At 43.1% G+C, this 17,697-nt stretch overlaps 1 protein-coding gene and 1 long non-coding RNA gene across 5 annotated transcripts in view; both read left to right on the top strand.

Annotated features, from left to right (window-relative positions):
• LOC311253811 overlaps window positions 1-17,697 on the top strand; it is a 41,710-nt gene that overhangs the window by 20,473 nt on the left and 3,540 nt on the right. For 3 of the 4 annotated variants that reach the window (XR_014621927.1, XR_014621928.1, XR_014621929.1), the window contains 2 exons: window positions 4,240-4,896; window positions 5,413-5,541. This is a non-coding gene — a long non-coding RNA (uncharacterized lncRNA). Of the gene's footprint in view, window positions 1-4,239; window positions 4,897-5,412; window positions 5,542-8,613; window positions 9,814-17,697 lie in introns of those variants that run through there. The other variant, XR_014621930.1, reaches the window with a different exon arrangement.
• Window positions 2,034-3,997, top strand: LOC311253810 (uncharacterized protein). The gene is made up of 2 exons (XM_084384279.1): window positions 2,034-2,904; window positions 2,988-3,997. Exon 2 carries the CDS (start codon window positions 3,275-3,277, stop codon window positions 3,854-3,856), a length of 582 nt encoding a protein of 193 aa, XP_084240405.1. The 5' UTR covers window positions 2,034-2,904; window positions 2,988-3,274; the 3' UTR covers window positions 3,857-3,997.

Genomic DNA, 17,697 nt, shown 5'->3' with positions numbered 1-17,697 from the left:
TGCCTTTTTAGTTCTTGCTCCCTGCGCTGAAAAAAATCAATTGGCTTATAAGTTAAGCTGCTGTGTTTTGTCTCTAAATGTCTTTTTAGTTTTGCTGGCTTCAAGCTCTCAGTGCCATACGTTTCTCAGGTGGTGGTTCTGGTGGCTGATCTTGGGACCCCTGCTGCTGCTGCTGACTGTCTTGTGCTGGAACACTTTTTCTTTTAAGCCATCGCTCCATTTTTCCAGCTAGCAAACTTGCTGCAGCTGTGGCTAAAACAACAACGCGCCTTTTTTCTCTCTCTTTTTCTTTGTTTTTATTTCCCCCCATGGTGAGAGGCGGGGTAGAGAGAGAGCCGTGTCTGTATGTGTGAATGAGAAGGGCAGACATGCAACTGGTTTTGAGTAATAAAATGCCTGTTTGAGACCAACCGCTCGTCGTCCTTGTAACATCCGGTTGGACGCTCATTATTTTGCGCATTTATATTTTTCCAAAATGATTTGGCGACCCCCAGAAATCATCTCGCGACCCCAATTGGGGTCAGGACCCCGAGGTTAAGAAATGGCTGCTCTAGGCGATGATGTACCCACACTCTATGACCTTATGACCCCGCCAATATGCAAACCTGACGCGAGCAGTGAGGAGGATCAGAGTTCAGTAGCCGATTTCAGTGAGCCATTGAGTGATTCAGTCACATTGCCTGTGTCACCACCAGAGTGCAGAGGGAGTCCTCAGAGAGCTGCCTTTCTTTGGGGTAGACTGGGAAGCAGGGCCAGTTAAACCTCACAAGTCACAAGCACAGAGAAGACGGGAGAAGCTAAAGGGTTCACTTAGACAAGGAGCACAAAGCTCTCCTTAACCACCAGAACTGCTTGATTTTGAGTTTCCCCCAGATCTGAGCTCACTGCAAAAACAAGATGTGACACTGAAGCAGTAGTTTGAAAAGGTGACAGATGTGGAGGGTGTTCAACAAAATAACCCAAGCTGTTTAGATGATGACACCTACATGGTGAAGGAGGGTCTTCTCTATCAGAAAAGGGGAAAAACTGAGACTTTAGCACTGCCACAACAGTTCAGACAGAGAGTTATGGAGATGGGGCATTCTATTCTATGGGCAGGTCACCTGGCTTTCCAGAAAACTCTGAACAGGATTGGAAGCTGCTTTGTTTGGCCAGGGATGAACACTCAAGTCTCTCAGTGCTGTGCTTCCTGTGAAACCTGCCAACTAACCTCTGCTAAAGGAGTTACACGTACCCAATTACAGTCTTTGCCCATCATTGATACACCTTTTGAGAGGATAGGCATGGACATTGTAGGCCCATTTGAGAAAAGTTCCTCAGGCCACCTTTACATTTTGGTCATGTGCGACTATGCCACACGGCACCCTGAAGCCTTCCCTCTCAGGTCTTTCAAAGCTAGACAAGTAGCAGATTGCCTTTTACAACTTTTTTCTAGAGTAGGCATACCCAAGGAGATTTTAACAGACTGTGGGACGGATGGGCTGATGGAGCGCTATAACCAGACACTGAAAAACATGCTGCGCAAGTTTGTGTCTCACACAGGTTCGGATTGGGACTGCTGGCTGCCATACCTGCTGTTTGCGTACAGAGAGGTCCCATAAGCATCTACGGGCTTCTCTCCGTTTGAACTGTTGTATGGGCGCCAGGTGAGAAGACCGCTGGACCTGCTGAAAGATTACTGGGAGAGTTCGAAGCCAGAAGGAGAAAATGTGGTGGCATATGTGGTAAAAATGAGGGAGAGACTGGAGAAGATGATGGCGCTTGTACATGAACACATGGAGTCGGCTCAACAAAACCAGAAGGTGTGGTATGATCAAAAGGCCAGAGAGCGGGTCTTTCATCCAGGCCAAAAAGTACTGTTGTTGTTGTTGTTGTTGCCAACCAGTGAAAGCAAGTTGCTGACTAAGTGGCATGGACCATATGAAATCAGCAAACGTGCGGGTAAGGTCACACATGAACTTTTTATGCCGAACAGGTTTAAAAGATACCAGACTTTTCATGTTAACCTGCTTAAGGAGGTCCAGGTGCGTTCAGAGCCTGTGCACCAGCAGCATTTGGTCCGTGCGGTGCAGGAGGAGGATACTGTTGACAAGTTCTTCCCAACTACCACCACAACAGCAGAGGGCCCAGAAGTGGACCTGTCACATCTGTCTCTCACCCAACAAGCAGAGGCGAAGCCCCTGCTTGACCCAGAACTCTTCAGGGAGACACCAGCTTTCACCTGACTGGTGCGGCACAGGATTCGGCTGAAGGGAGATGCCCCAGTGCAGTAGAAAAGCTACAGGATTCCTGAGCGGTTGATTCCTCTGCTGCAAAAGGAAATTAGGCTGATGTTAGAGCTGGGAATAACAGTGAGTGGCAGGCCCATTGTATTGGTCCCAAAGAAAGATGGTACTCTCAGATTTTGTATTGATTTCAGATACCTGAATACAGTGTGCAACTTTCGGTACATCACCACACTGGACCTCAGCAAGGGCTACTGGCAGGTTGCCTTAGCACCAGATGCCAAGGGGATGACAGCTTTCAGAACACCATTTGGTATGTATCAGTTTAAGGTCATGCCATTTGGTCTCCAGGGGGCGCCAGCCACGTTTTAAAGACTAATGGACCATGTTTTGAGGGATTTATCTGACTGTGTGGCTGCATATTTGGATGATGTAGTTATTTTCAGCCAATCATGGGAGGAGCATATGGTGCACCTGCAACAGGTGCTGCAGAAAATGGAGGCAGCTGGCCTCACCATTAACCCTCACAAGTGTGCTGTTGCCCAAAGAGAAATGGAATACTTGGGTTACGTCATTGGATTTGGACAGATTAAACCACAGCTGGGGAGAGTGGAGGCCATCCAATCCTTTCCTGTTCCCACCACCAGAAAGAGACTGAGGGGATTCCTTGGTCTGCTGGGTTGGTATTATAAGTTTGTGCCTCATTTTGCAGATAAAGCTGTTGTGTTGAATGATCTAACCAAAGCCTCTGCTCCAAACAAGATTCAATGGACTGATGAGTGTGACAGAGTCTTCAGGGACCTCAAGGAAGCCATCTGCATTCACCCAGTCCTCCACAGTCCTGACATTGAGAAGCCTTTCATCCTGCTCATCAGTGGGCAAAAACATCTCCTCCACCCTCACTCTCAGGACTGGAACCCCTCAGGGCTGTGTGCTGAGCCCAATGCTCTTCACACTATTCACACATGACTGCACCCCCATCTACCCCTCAGACACTGTCATTAAGTTTGCCGATGACACGACTGTAGTTGGCTTGATCTCAGAGGAGGATGAGACAGCTTACAAGGCATGAGGTGGATCATCTCATACAGTGGTGCGGAGCAAACGACCTCATCCTCAACACCTCTAAAACCAAGGAGATGATCGTTGACTTCTGTAGGACTAAGGTGGAACCGTACGCACCCCTCCACATAAATGGGGAGACGGTGGAGGATGTAGAAAAGCTGAAGTTTCTGGGAGTCACACTGTCGAACCAGCTGGCATGGACGAACAACACCATGCAGCTGGTCAATAAAGCTCAACAGAGACTCTTTTTCCTGAGGAAACTGAAGCGGGCCAAACTACTCCTCAACTTCTACAGAAGCACCATCGAGTCCATCCTGACCACCAGCGCCACAGTGTGGTACGCCAGCTGTACAGCCGCAGAACGCTACAGTCTCTATCGTGTGGTGAAGGCGGCTCAGCGCGTCATCAGGTTGAAGCTCCCCGAACTGGACACCATTTACACAAAAAGGCTCAACAAGAAAGCCCTCAGCATCCTTAGAGACACCCCACACCCGGTCACTCCATGTTTGAGCTGTTACCATCTGGCAGAAGGTTCAGGACAATCAGAACCAAAACAAACAGACTAAGAAACAGCTTCTACCCCAGAGCTGTTGCCTACATCATCCCACTTCTATCATAACAGTCACTGTTATACACACGCATGTTATACATGCTGCTGCTATCACTTATTATTATTATTATTATTATTATTATTATCATTATTTGAAGCTGCACTGATACCTTTCTGCTGCACAGACATTTTATTTTATATATACTGCTGCTCTTGTCTTGTTTTGTTGATCTCCATGTGTGCCTTTTATGTTTTTTAATTTTTTTTAATATATGTTTTATATTGTCTAACTAATTGTTGTCTTTTACCGAGAATAGTCTAACAAAGTTTCATTGTACACCCAGTATAATGACAATAAAAGATTCATTCATTCATTCATTCATTCATTCATTCATTCAGACGGACACTTTTGGAGTGGGCCTGGGAGCAGTGTTTCTGCAGGAGGTGGAAGGAGAGGAGGTGGTGGTGGAAGGAGAGTTGGAAGCTGCTGGACAGAGAGACAAAGGTACTCTACAGTGGAAAAGGAGTGCTTGGCGATGAAGTGGGCCATCGACACCCTCAGATATTATCTGCTGGGGCGGCACTTCTTTCTGGAAACTGATCATCGGTCTTTGCAGTGGCTTTATCGCATGAGGGATGCCAACATGCGCATCGCTAAGGTGGTACCTGGCCCTGCAGCCCTATGACTTCACGGTGCACTACAGGTCAGGGAAGTCAAATGTGGTGGCGGACTGTCTGTCCAGAATGTCAGAGGAATGAGGTACTGTTCTCTTTGGGGAGAGGGAGGAGGAAATGTGACGAAGAGCACATCGTCACCAGGCTTTGCACACATGGCACCACGCACTATGGACTGAGTGTGACTACATATGCAGAGGAGCAACAGCACTTTATTGGAGATTTGCACAATACATTTTAACACTGTTTTTTGCACATTTGTATGGATATGTTTATCGTATTTATTGAACGTTTATTGTCCTTGGTCGGGTCTTGGTTTTACAGGTGGGTGATGTGTGGGCCACGCAGCTCCACCTAGAGCAGCGGGACAGAGGGTTAAAGGTGCATATTAAATGTGTTAATTGCTTCAACAAGGAGCTAAGCTAAGAATGTGTATTGTGTTGCTCAATAAGTGCATGCAGTGAAGAAGTCAAGTGTATTGTTTACTCACCAGTGTTTGTCTTCAGGGTGTGCAGGCAAAAGGCTTCCCCCAGGAAAAAAGACAAAGTGGGATGTGTATTTTTGTTGTTAGGGGAGGCAAATGAGGGTGTGTATTTGTTACTGATAAGGTGGTGTAAATATAGGAATAAAAATGGTGGGTTAAACATGTTGATAGGCAGTGGATCCCTGTGGATGGAATCTTCCAGGGTCATTAGCTGTGACACCCTATAAATGGGGGCCGTTTTAACAACCTGGGGGAGGTGGTACTGATGTGTTATGCTGTTTGCTGAGGTGGAGGAATAAAGAACCACCTCTGTGACCCACCTTAAACCTGCCTGTGGATAGTTTTTTGCTGTACCATCCAGCCGTAATTGTGGTCATTCTCACATGTCTGACTGAATATTTTGTATTTCATAGAAGCATCAGCAGAGTAAACTATTGCAGCTGATGAGGGGGATAACATCCCACCAACACACAAGAGACGCAAACAACCATCAGCAGAGGATGGAGCATCTGGAGTCGGTGCCAGGAAACCTTCTTCCAAAAGTGAATTTTGAAACATTTTCATTTATTTGGAGTAACATAAGTAGATCTGGGTGTGTAAAATAAATTTAAAAAACGCACGCCTCAGTCTGGTGGCACCCTAGTACATTTAGTCAAGTAATGTATTTAATTACAAATTTGAGATACTTGTACTTAAATTTAGCCTTTTCTTTTCATATTACTTTTAAAGTTCCACTTTACTACATCTTAGAAGCAAATATTGCACTTTTTTCTCCACTACATTTATCTGACAGCTATAGTTATTACCAGTTACACTGGAAATTATTATTTTTTTGCACAAAAATGAAGGGCTTATACAATATGGTTTGTTATAAATCAAATCAAATCAAATCAAATTTTATTTGTATAGCCCAAATTCACAAATCACAGTTTGCCTCAGAGGGCTTTACAATCTGTACAGAGACGACACCCTCTGTCCTTCGACCCTCGATTCGAGTGAGGAAAAACTTGCCCCAAAAAAGGCCCTTTTAACAGGGAAAAAATGCGGAAGAAACCTCAGGGAGAGCCACAGAGGAGGGATCCCTCTCCCAGGACGGACAGACGTGCAATAGATGTCGCATGTACAGAGCAGATCAACGAGATCACAATGTATTCAATTATAAGCGATGGTTGACAGGAGTGAAAGTACACAAAGATGTATTACAGCAATAATGATGAAATGCACATGGAAATGTGATTACTAGTGATAACAGTAGTAATGATCAATGGCAAGGATGGTATGTAGCAATGCAGTATGATAATAGTAGTGGAATGTTATAAATTCAAGTATTCATCAGTTTTTACATATATTGCTTATATTTGATTAATCAGTTGATTGACAGAAAATTAATTGATAACAATTTTGATAGTGGTTTCAGTTATTTTTCCAGTAAAATCATGTGGTTGCCGCTTTACAGCTGGTATGACATTTGCTGCGTTTCCTTTAAATCATTTCAATGTATTTATAATGTTCAGGTTTGGACTGGACATTGTGAAGGTGTCACTTGGGCCTCTGGCTTACTGTGACCACAGTTCTCAATATTTTTACCGATCAAAGGATTAATGGAGAAAACAACCAGCATGAAAATAACCATCGGTTGCTGTCCTAAACAAAATATTACAAAATCCTACCTTTACGTTATTGTAATCATTCTTAATGCCGGTCATCGGGTCAGAATTTCTGTTATCTGGTTAGATTAGTCATAAAATGGAAACTATTTTTCATGGTGGAGTGCTGAGGATGAATCGAGTCTCACAGCCTGTGGAAAGAAGCTTCTTGTTAGTCTAGTGATGCAGCACTAAAACAAACAAGCTGGTCAGGCCTGGTATTATTTGTTGTGAGCGCCTGTTCATAAGTGGACAGCTCCAAGTACAGGTGTGAATGCCTTAGGATTTGATGACTCAGACCGCAGTCAGTGGTGGTCTTGGCCACACGTGACCACATTCTTTTAGCACTGTGTAAGCACATGTGTCCTGGACCAGATTGAAGCACCGCCTGTTCAACTGATATTTTCTGTAGAGTGCTGATCACACTAAGACTCATTATGGGCATAGCCCCTTCAGAAACGTCCATAATGCAAAATAATTAATAGAATAAATGTCTGAGGTAAAACACAGCCCTCTATGCACTCTCCCCTCTCCTCCTCTCCTCTCCTTAGCAGCGGCGGTCAAATTTCAACAGTGGGGGGGACCCCTGGTGGAACGAGGAAGATGTAAGACACGTTTCACAGAGGCTCCGCTGGAATGATATTTTTTTTTTTTACACTTTTATATTACACTTTTGTATTTTTTCTGCCAGCTTTAAGCCTTAATACTGCAGCCTTTTACTATAGGTAAACTTATTTTTTTACTTGCGGACACTCTATGATGGCAGGCCGAGGGAGAAATGATGCTTCTAAAACAGGCTGCGACAGGCCCCAGCCATCACCTGAGCAGCTAGATGCTAATGCTAATGCCACTGTGGCGAGAGCGGGTGTGAGTGTGTGTTTGTGTGAGCGTGTGTATGTGTAGTGTGTGTCGTCAACAACGCCACCTGGGATTTTAACCCAGGAAATAGCCATACAAGGCCAACACTAGGGCTGCAACTAACGATTATTTTGGTTGTCGACTAATCTAACGATTATTTTTTCGATTAGTCACAATTATTATTATTATTATTACCTCATATTCTCAGAGCAAATTAAAAACCCATGAAACATGTATTTGAAAACATAATATTTTGAAACAACTGCATTTTTAAATTGTTATTTTAATGAAACATAAATTAACAAAATAATACATTAAAGTGCAAGTTGTGATAACAAAAACATAATGTACAAATAACTTTACTATACTATAACTATACCTTTTTGAAATATTGCTGCCAAGTCCAAAATTTCAAATAAAACTAGTAAATGTAAATAAAATAAAAAAAATCCAGTACAAATGACTGTATAATTCACAAATTCTTCAAATTGCAATGCAGGAATGTGAGCATATCAACATACTCAGGTGTGAGGCTGGCTCTCTTCTTGGAGGTTATGTTCCCAGCAGCTGAGAACAGTCGCTCAGAAGGAGTAGAAGTGGCAGGAATGCACAAGAATGACCAGGCTAATGATGCAAGACTTGGATATTTTGCTTCATTTGACTTCCACCAAGATAGGGGATTAAAGTACATCAGTACCTGCAATGGGACAACAGATGAAAATTAGGCTTGTGAAAAAGTATGGCATGTTACAGTTGATGTTAAATGTTAATTAATAAGAACTGTTCTTATTTAAACACATAAATCTTGCCTCGTTGGTGATAGCTTGGTTGTGAGCATCCTGTTCAGCAGTCTCACTGTCAGTATCTGTTGAGGAGTCACATCCAAACAGTGAATCAAGAGACCCATTTGAAGTTCTCTTAGCACATGTAATGGCTTCCTCATTCTCACTGGCACACTGCCTCTTTGCAGTTTCTTCTTGCATGGACTGTAAGGCAAGAGATTGGACTTTACTTTGAAATTTCTGACACCAGGTTCAGTGTTCAGTTTCTGAAAACGCGGGTCCAGTGCAGCTGCAATGATCTGTGTGTTTGTGTTGTCATCTTTGACAGTGACTTCTCTGGACCAGCGTGCAGTTGTCTCCTGTGAAGCAGCTGCCTGGAATGCCAGAAACAGAAGCTGTATCATAGGTGGTCTGAGTGGACTTCTGAAGCCCTCTGACCAGAGGAGGCAGGGCAGAGGCGGTAGCATAGGTTTCACCACTCAGGTAGACAGTGGCACTTTCAAAGGCCTGAAGAGCTTTTGCCAGTTCCTCAAGCAAGGCCCACTGGTCTGGTTTCAGGTCGAGATGCTGTTTCCCTTTCTGTGTTACTGTTTGGGTTAGACAATGTTGCAGTCAGCGGCCATCTCTGTTCTAGCAGACGAGTCACCATGTAAAAGGTGCTATTCCACCTAGTAGAGACATCTTGGATAAATTTCTTCTCTGGGATTCCCATTTGTTTCTATTTGGTCTTCAGCTTGCTTGAGGCTAGTTCACTTCTTTTGAAGTGCTCTACAAGACACCTCGCTGCTCCTAGTGTTTTAGTGATCTGAGGATGTTTCAGAGCATGACCGATCACCTATTGTGGCCAAGTGTGGCCTGCACAGCGGACTGAATTCCACCCATGCTTTTCTTTCAAAATGTTTGCAGCCAGCACTGTGTCAACATTGGAGCCATTGTCATGGACAACAGCCACAATCTTGCTAGCAGGGACCTCAAACCTTGCCATGGCATACTCAATCCATGCAGCAATGTTAACTCCAGTGTGTCGTTCTTCCAGTGGCATGGTGGTGAGGCAGAAGCTAGTGAGTTCCCAGTCATCACTTAAAGTGACAAGTGATGCCAAAATATGCCTCTGTGGCAATACTGGTCCAGGCATCAGCTGTCAGGGCAATCTTGCTCTTAGTTGATTTAAGGACGTCTATAAGATAGATTAATGTTGAGTCGGTGTGTAACTATGCCAAAACAATGTCGGACTCCGTAGTTTTCTCCGGGCCCCTGCCAAACCTAACCAGTGATGACATGTTCAGCCGCATGTCATCATTCAACCGCTGGCTGTCAAGGTGGTGTCCAGCAAACGATGTGGGCTTTGTTGATAATTGGCGGACTTTCTGGGGAAAACCTGGTCTCATTAGGAGAGACGGCATCCATCCCACTTTGGACGGAGCGGCTCTCATCTCTAGAAATTTAACCCATTTCATTAGCCAACAACCAGCCTGACAACCCAGAGTTGAGACCAGGAGGCAGAGCTGCAGTCTTACACGCTTCTCTGAGCTTCCATTAGATCAGTTGCACACCCAAAACTCCATTGAGACTGTGTCTGCCCCCCGACCACCAAAATTAATTAAATTAATCAAATCAAAAGTCCACAGAAGAGGAGTTGTGCATGAAAATCTAATAAAAATTAACAGCAACTCTGCAATCTCAAAACAAGACAAGATAATTAAATGCGGACTCCTAAATATCAGATCCCTGTCATCGAAAGCTGTACTAGTAAATGACTTAATTTCAGACTGTAATATTGATTTATTCTGTCTTACTGAAACTTGGCTGCATCCTGAAGAATATGTCAGCCTGAATGAATCCACTCCACCCAGTCATATTAATACTCACATTCCTCGAGGCTCCGGCCGAGGAGGTGATGTTGCAGCTATTTATGACTTAAGTCTGTCAATCATTCCTAAACCTAAATTAAATTATAACTCAATTGAAAGCCTTGTTCTGAGTCTTTCACATCCAACGTGGAAAACTTTACAGCCAGTTCTATTTGTTGTAGTGTATCGAGCACCTGGTCCTTACTCAGAGTTTTTATCTGAATTCTCTGAGTTTTTATCAAGTCTAGTCCTCAAATCAGATAAAGTAATTATTGTAGGTGATTTTAATATTCATGTGGATGTCGTTAATGATAGCCTTAGTACTGCATTTATCTCATTATTAGACTCCATTGGCTTCTCTCAGTGTGTACATAAACCAACTCACTGTTTTGACCACACTCTTGACCTTGTTCTAGCTTATGGTATCGAGATTGAAAATCTAACAGTTTCTCCACAGAATCCTCTTTTATCAGACCATCACTTAATAACTTTTGAAGTTCTATTACTGGACTACACACCATTAGGCAAAAACTCTTTCACTAGATGTCTATCTGATAGTGCTGTAGCTAAATTTAAGGAAATTATACCGCTGGCACTAAATTCAATGCCATGTCTTAATATAATAGAGGACTCCTCCGCTAACCTCAGTTCCTCACAAATCGATCATCTTGTTGATAGCACTGCAGGCTCATTGCGAACAACACTGGACTCTATTGCCCCCCTGAAAAGGAAACCTATAAAGCACAGGAGGTTAGCACCCTGGTATAACTGGGATACCCGCAAATTGAAGCAAACATCACGGAAATTTGAAAGGAAATGGCGTTCCACCAACTTGGAAGAATCCCGCTTAGCCTGGAAAGATAGCCTTAAAATATATAGGAAGGCCCTCCGCAATGCCAGAGCAAGCTATTACTCGTCATTAATAGAGGAAAACAAAAACAACACCAGGTTTCTTTTCAGCACTGTAGCCAGGCTGACAGAAAGTCACAGCTCTACTGAACCATGTATTCCTACAACGCTCAGTAGTAATGACTTCATGAGCTTCTTTAATGATAAAATTTTAACTATTAGAGACAAAATCCATCATCGCTTGCCCTCAACTGGCACTATTGTATCTTTAAACACAGGAACCTCAGAAACAGTTGTAAATTCTGACTTATATTTAGACTGCTTCTCTCCCATCGACCTCCACCAACTAACTTCGATGGTTTCTTCATCTAGACCAACAACTTGTCTCCTAGACCCCATCCCAACTAGGTTGCTGAAAGAAACCTTACCTTTAATTAGCACATCTCTACTAGAAATGATCAACCTGTCTCTATTAACAGGATACGTACCACAATCCTTTAAACTAGCTGTAATTAGACCGCTCCTTAAAAAGCCTAATCTTGACCCAGAAGCTTTAGCCAACTATAGACCTATATCCAACCTCCCTTTCCTCTCCAAGATCCTTGAGAAAGCGGTCGCCAACCAGCTATGTGACTTTCTTCATAAAAATAGTTTATATGAGGATTTTCAATCAGGTTTTAGAGCACATCATAGCACAGAGACGGCACTGGTGAAAGTTACAAATGACCTCCTCATCGCTTCTGACGAAGGACTTGTCTCTGTCCTGGTCTTACTAGATCTTAGTGCTGCATTTGATACCATTGATCATCACATTCTACTACAGAGACTGGAACACTTAATTGGCATTAAAGGACCCGCATTAAACTGGTTTATGTCCTATTTATCGGATCAATTTCAGTTTGTACATGTTAATGATGAGTCATCCCTGTATACCAAGGTTAGTCATGGTGTTCCTCAAGGCTCCGTGCTTGGACCCATACTATTCACCTCATATATGCTCCCTCTAGGAAATATAATTCGGAAACACTCCATAAACTTTCATTGTTATGCAGATGATACACAGTTATACCTATCAATAAAGCCAAATGAAACTAATCAGCTTACTAACCTCCATGCATGTCTCAAGGACATTAAGACCTGGATGACCTGCAATTTTCTGCTGTTAAACTCAGATAAAACCGAAGTTATAGTACTTGGTCCTAAACACCTTAGAGATGCATTATCTAATGATATAGCGAGTTTGGATGGCATTAACTTGGCCTCCAGCACCACCGTCAGGAATCTGGGAGTTATCTTTGATCAAGATATGTCCTTCAACTCCCACATAAAACAAATTTCAAGGTCTGCATTTTTTCATCTATGTAACATTGCAAAAATCAGGCCCATCCTGTCTCAAAAAGACGCAGAAAAGCTAGTCCATGCATTTGTTACGTCCAGGCTGGACTATTGTAATTCTCTATTATCAGGCTGCCCTAACAAGTCTCTAAAGAGTCTCCAGCTGGTCCAGAATGCTGCAGCACGTGTACTGACAGGAACTAAGAAAAGAGATCATATTACTCCTGTATTGGCCTCTCTGCACTGGCTCCCTGTAAAATCAAGAATAGAGTTTAAAATCCTTCTCCTCACTTACAAAGCTGTTAATGGTCAGGCACCATCATATCTCCAGGAGCTCATACTACCCTATCACCAAACTAGAGCATTACGCTCCCAGAACGCAGGATTACTTGTAGTTCTTAAAGTCTCCAAAAGTAGAATGGGAGCCAGAGCCTTCAGTTATCAAGCTCCTCTTCTGTGGAACCATCTTCCTGTTTTGGTCCGGGAGGCGGACACCCTCTCTACCTTTAAGAATAGACTTAAGACCTTCCTCTTCGATAAGAGCTTATAGTTAGGGCTGGGCCAGGACAGGCCCAGAGCGCTAGCTTCTAAGCTTCTTCGGTCGTGCCAGCAGCGTGGACCCGATGCAGCTGGACTCACGAGCGGAGCATTAATGCACATCTGTCTGCAGCTGCTCCAAACACACAATTTGAAGGGACAGATTAGATGTTAATTTTGTTAACAGTGACTTTGTTGATACTGCTTTAATCGTAGAATGGAGCCACAACGGGCTGATTTCAGCCAAGAGCAGCAGGTTGTTTTAATGGAAAGTAGGCTATGAGCGATACAAAAAAGCTGATCACAGCCTGAAGCAACAGTGTTGCTGCAAATATAACAAGAGGAGGCTGCTTTTAATTTCTGACAGCTGAACATTGCGCTTTTAAATATGAAGCTTACCCAAACAAAAAACTAGAGCAACAACTGTCATTTTTTAAATTGTGTTTTCATATATTTCACCGATTGTAATAGAATGCGAGTGTGTTTTATTGAAAGCGAGACTGGGTGTGTGTATGAAAATCGCTACAGTGAACTGGTGCTTTGGTTTTTAGGTGCTCTACAATCTCATAGTTTCAAAGAAAATGGATTGATTGATTTATACTTAACGAAATGAAACGAAAACAATATATATTATATTACTATATTGTTGCAACTTTAGAAAATATAATCCAGGGGAAAAAAGGCTTACAAACATGGACCAAAACAGCTCAGTAATACGCACAAAAATCCAAAAGAAACGAAAATGAACTAAAAAAAATAACTAAACATCATGAAGTGGTCTCAATCTGTGTTTTACGCATGCCTCTGTGCATCTGGCACATGTGTCTTGGAGTTCTGAATGGAGGCTGTATGTTCAGCTCCCCTTACATGTGAAATTTATTACATGAAACACGACGAAATTTCTTCACTTATGAACTGAAAAGTGTGAGGAGAGCTACTGTAGGAACCGGTTTTTCTGTTCAAAGCAAACAGCTGTGTGAAGTACTGTGGGGGGCAGGACTTTTGTCTGACAATGTACTTGAGTGAAGTATCCACAAACACACCCCTTGGTCAGTGTAAGTGTGACTCCATCTCTTTTTACTTTTTAAACACACACTAAAATTATGGAGCGTGAGCATGTAGTTGACGCGTGTCTTAGGCCACAAAAACTCCACAGTTCTTCTTTCTCACGTGGGTTTATTGAAACCTTTATTCAAGTTACAACAAAAAATAAAACTGTGTAGCAATCCAAAATCAGGCAATAATCATTAGCACGGTCAAAAACTAGTGTGCTCTCCTCGCCTCCATAATCATCACTGAACCAAAGTACGCACGCATCACGTTACGCACATCTCAGCCAATAAGAAGAGCGCAGTTGTTATTAACTAATAGGCACTCTTATAACCTCAAATATACAAAATCAGAATAAATCCAACAAATCTAAATTATTTATCACCTTATGTGTAATATACAAAATGGCTCCAACAGTCAGAGATAAATGGAGGATGCTAATGTGTTACATTGTGTCCAGCTGTCGTCACAGCAATTATTACAAGCACACCTATTGGTCAGAGATAAATGGAGGCGCTAATATGTCTATTAAGCTCATTACTTTCAATAGAGCCGAGAAGGTGGAACATAGGAAAATATTTTTCATTCTAGTTTTAGAGGCTGCATTTAAAAAAAATATATATAAAAAAATAAAGTTATTACTTTACATCACGTTCATAAGATGTATAGTGACTGGAATTCAGACTTCCCAAAAATATAAGATATATACATGGTAGCCTACGTGCTTCAAATAAAACATTTTTATTTAAAAAAACGACAGGTATACAGAACAGTGCAGTATGATATACAGTAGGTAATTTAAAGCAGAGTGTGTCCTCAGATCTGCGTAGTGTGCGCATCAGTCTTTCAGCAGGAGATCCTTCGGCCCTGGGCATTTTTCGCCGTCTGCCATGCAGTCACATGCCAGTCGGTCCTCCCTTTAATGCTATGACCTGTTCAATGACTTTGTCCAAGTGATCTATGTATTTGTTGCAGGCCTCTTTGGTGAGCTTATATTTCTAAAATGACTCTATTGCGGAGATCAGTTCATCTCTGTTTTTGGGTTTGGCCTCACAGCGAATGTAGCGTTTCATTGAAGCCCAGACTAACTCGATCGGGTTCAGATCCGGCGACCTAAGAAATTTTTGCTGAGCATAAGGTTTGTTCTAAATTAAATAAAAGCCTGTCCCATACAGACGCGTGTCTCTCTAAAGGGGTCCGCTCGGCACACACACACCCTCCAAAAAAAAAAAAAAACTATTGGCAGGAGTCCGGGCCATGAGAACCGGCAGTCTACCTCTCGTATGGATAATCCAATCCTTGTTGTGATAGACTCATGTGTTTTCATAATCTACAGTAGCCTATCATAAAGTGGATACAATCACCGCAACTCTGTCTGGAGCTTCGCTACTTTTATTTCCGTATCCTTGGTAACAGTAACCCAGGTACAAGGATCCCCCCCTCCCCGCTTGACTTGAAATTAAAAAAAGTGACACAGGCTATTGCCCGTTCATTCATGAGAAATCATCCAGCAACACACTCAATCAAACAAGGTGGGGAATGAGAAATCTGCGGCACTACTGTACAGTAGTTCGCTCATTTTAAAAACACAGACGGGTGTGTTTCGAGCTGATGAGACTGAGGACCGAAAAAAGAGAGTGAGACGTATACTGTAGCTGCCGTCGTTACATTTGTCTCATTGAAAAACTATACTGTATTACAGTGGCGAGCGGTGACCTTTTACTGTGGTCATGCTGAAGTGTCAATACCATGCGCGCCCGTAAGGGGGGTATTTATTTATTAATAAAAAATATAATATGGTTTTTAACTACTACAGTGGAAACCGCTTATAGTGATCACGTTGGTCCAGAGTACATTTGATCACTATAAGCGGTTGATTGCTAAAACCGAATTGTTATTATTTCACTTATTTTTTTGTGCAGAACATAATCTAAATGCCAGTTGTATAGTTTTTCAATGAGAAAAATGTAATGAAACGGTCGTCAGCGCGATCCTCTCGTCAGCTCCAAACTCACCCTTCTGCACCTCAATCACAGACCACAGCTGGTTTTCCACACAGCATTTACAGTAACTCACGTGACACGTCTCAGATCAGTAGGCGCTGCTGCCGGTGTGTTTTTAAAATGAGCGAACTAGGCTAGTAGCGCTGCAGATTGACAGATCTGACACTTGTTTGACAGAGTGTTTCGAGATGGTTTTCATGAAATAACAGGCAATATGTCACTGTCAGACCGGATCGTTTGACGGGAGGGGGGGTCGGCCAGTTTTTGTGATATTTACTTCAGGAGTAGGCCGTCCACTTGAAATTATAGTTTTCTTTTCCTCAAAAGTTCTCCGCGAAAACGGCACTGAACGCAAAGACTGAATAGAATTAATATTTTCACTCATTTTGACCGGGCTACACGATGAAATGAACCACTGACAGTTTCCCGCTGAACAATTCAAACAAGTCAGTTTTGCGCATGCGCGTTGGCAGATAAGCTGCTTCACTGACAGCTTTTTTGCCATTCAAAATGCTCATCTACAGTAAACACAGCCTCTAGCAGTAACTGTACTACTCTGTGTCACAGTGCGCACGCGCGAACAAGCTTTCCAGCTTTTCGCAAGCAAAACGGGACAGATTAGGCACGGATTTAAGACCAAAACAGTAGAACTAAGGTATTGTATAATTGAACACACTGCCAGATTAATATTTTCAATTATTTTTATTGAAGGGCTTGGGCATGCACTGCATTTATAGCTTATTAAGACCGCTCGCCCATGCTGTATTATTATTATATTGCATTCCCCATTTGTGCTCACTGCCCCGTGCTGCTGTCTTATGGAGGCGTCCTGCTGCTCACAGATGCCACCTGGCGGTTGTTTGGGCACATTGCAGCTTCTGGTGAAAACACAATTACTCCTCCAAAAAAAAAATCTGTGTGACTCTCCCGTGACTCATGCGTGAAATCCTCCAAATGAAACTAGTACCCACTGTACAGTGACACGTAAATTTAATACCATATATTGAAGATAGGAGGCTTCTGCTTGACAGCGACGATATGCTACAAACCACTACAAAACAGATAGGCTACGGCTGTAAGTCACTGATAACGAAGACAAATAACTTTTATCGGTTCAACTCGTGAATTTACCCTTCTGGCGTACATGCCACCACAGCTCCAGGGTGCTTACGTTTCAGGTGCTCATGCATGGCTGTAGTGCTGCCATGAAATGACAGCTGTGTTTGACAAAATTTGCACATCACATGTGAGTGACGCCGAGATCGAAAAGTGGCCAAAGGTATGTTGATTGCCGCTCAGCGGCTTATACCGATGCCTAGAGTCTTATGCCGTTCCACGGAGAGGTGGCCAAAGTTATGTCTATTGCTGCTCAGCGGCTTATACCTATGCCTAGCTTTATGCCGTTCCTCGGAGAGGTGGCCAAATTTATGTCGATTGCTGCTAAGCGGCTTATACCGATGCCTAGAGTCCTATGCCGTTCCTCGGAGAGGTGGCCAAAGTTATGTAGATTGCTGCTCAGCGGCTTATACCGATGCCTAGCCTTATGCCGTTCCTCGGAGAGGTGGCCAAAGTTATGTCGATTGCTGCTCAGCGGCTTTTACCGATCCCCAGACTCTTATACCGTTCCTCGGAGTGGTGTGCCGCTGTTATGCCGCTGATATTCCGCCGACACATGACGGTGTGTGCCGCTAGAGAGCGTTATGCTTCTGAGAGACTGTTGGATGGGTACCGTCCCCTGATGGATATGCAAATGTAATGCCACTGGGCTGGTTTTACGACAAGTGCTGC

The sequence above is a fragment of the Pagrus pagrus genome, assembly GCF_965226575.1.
Source record: "Pagrus pagrus genome assembly, contig: HAP1_SCAFFOLD_47, whole genome shotgun sequence".
NCBI classification, from domain to species: Eukaryota; Metazoa; Chordata; class Actinopteri; order Spariformes; family Sparidae; genus Pagrus; species Pagrus pagrus.
Note: the sequence above shows the minus strand (reverse complement) of the source record. Positions and strands in the feature narration are given on the sequence as shown.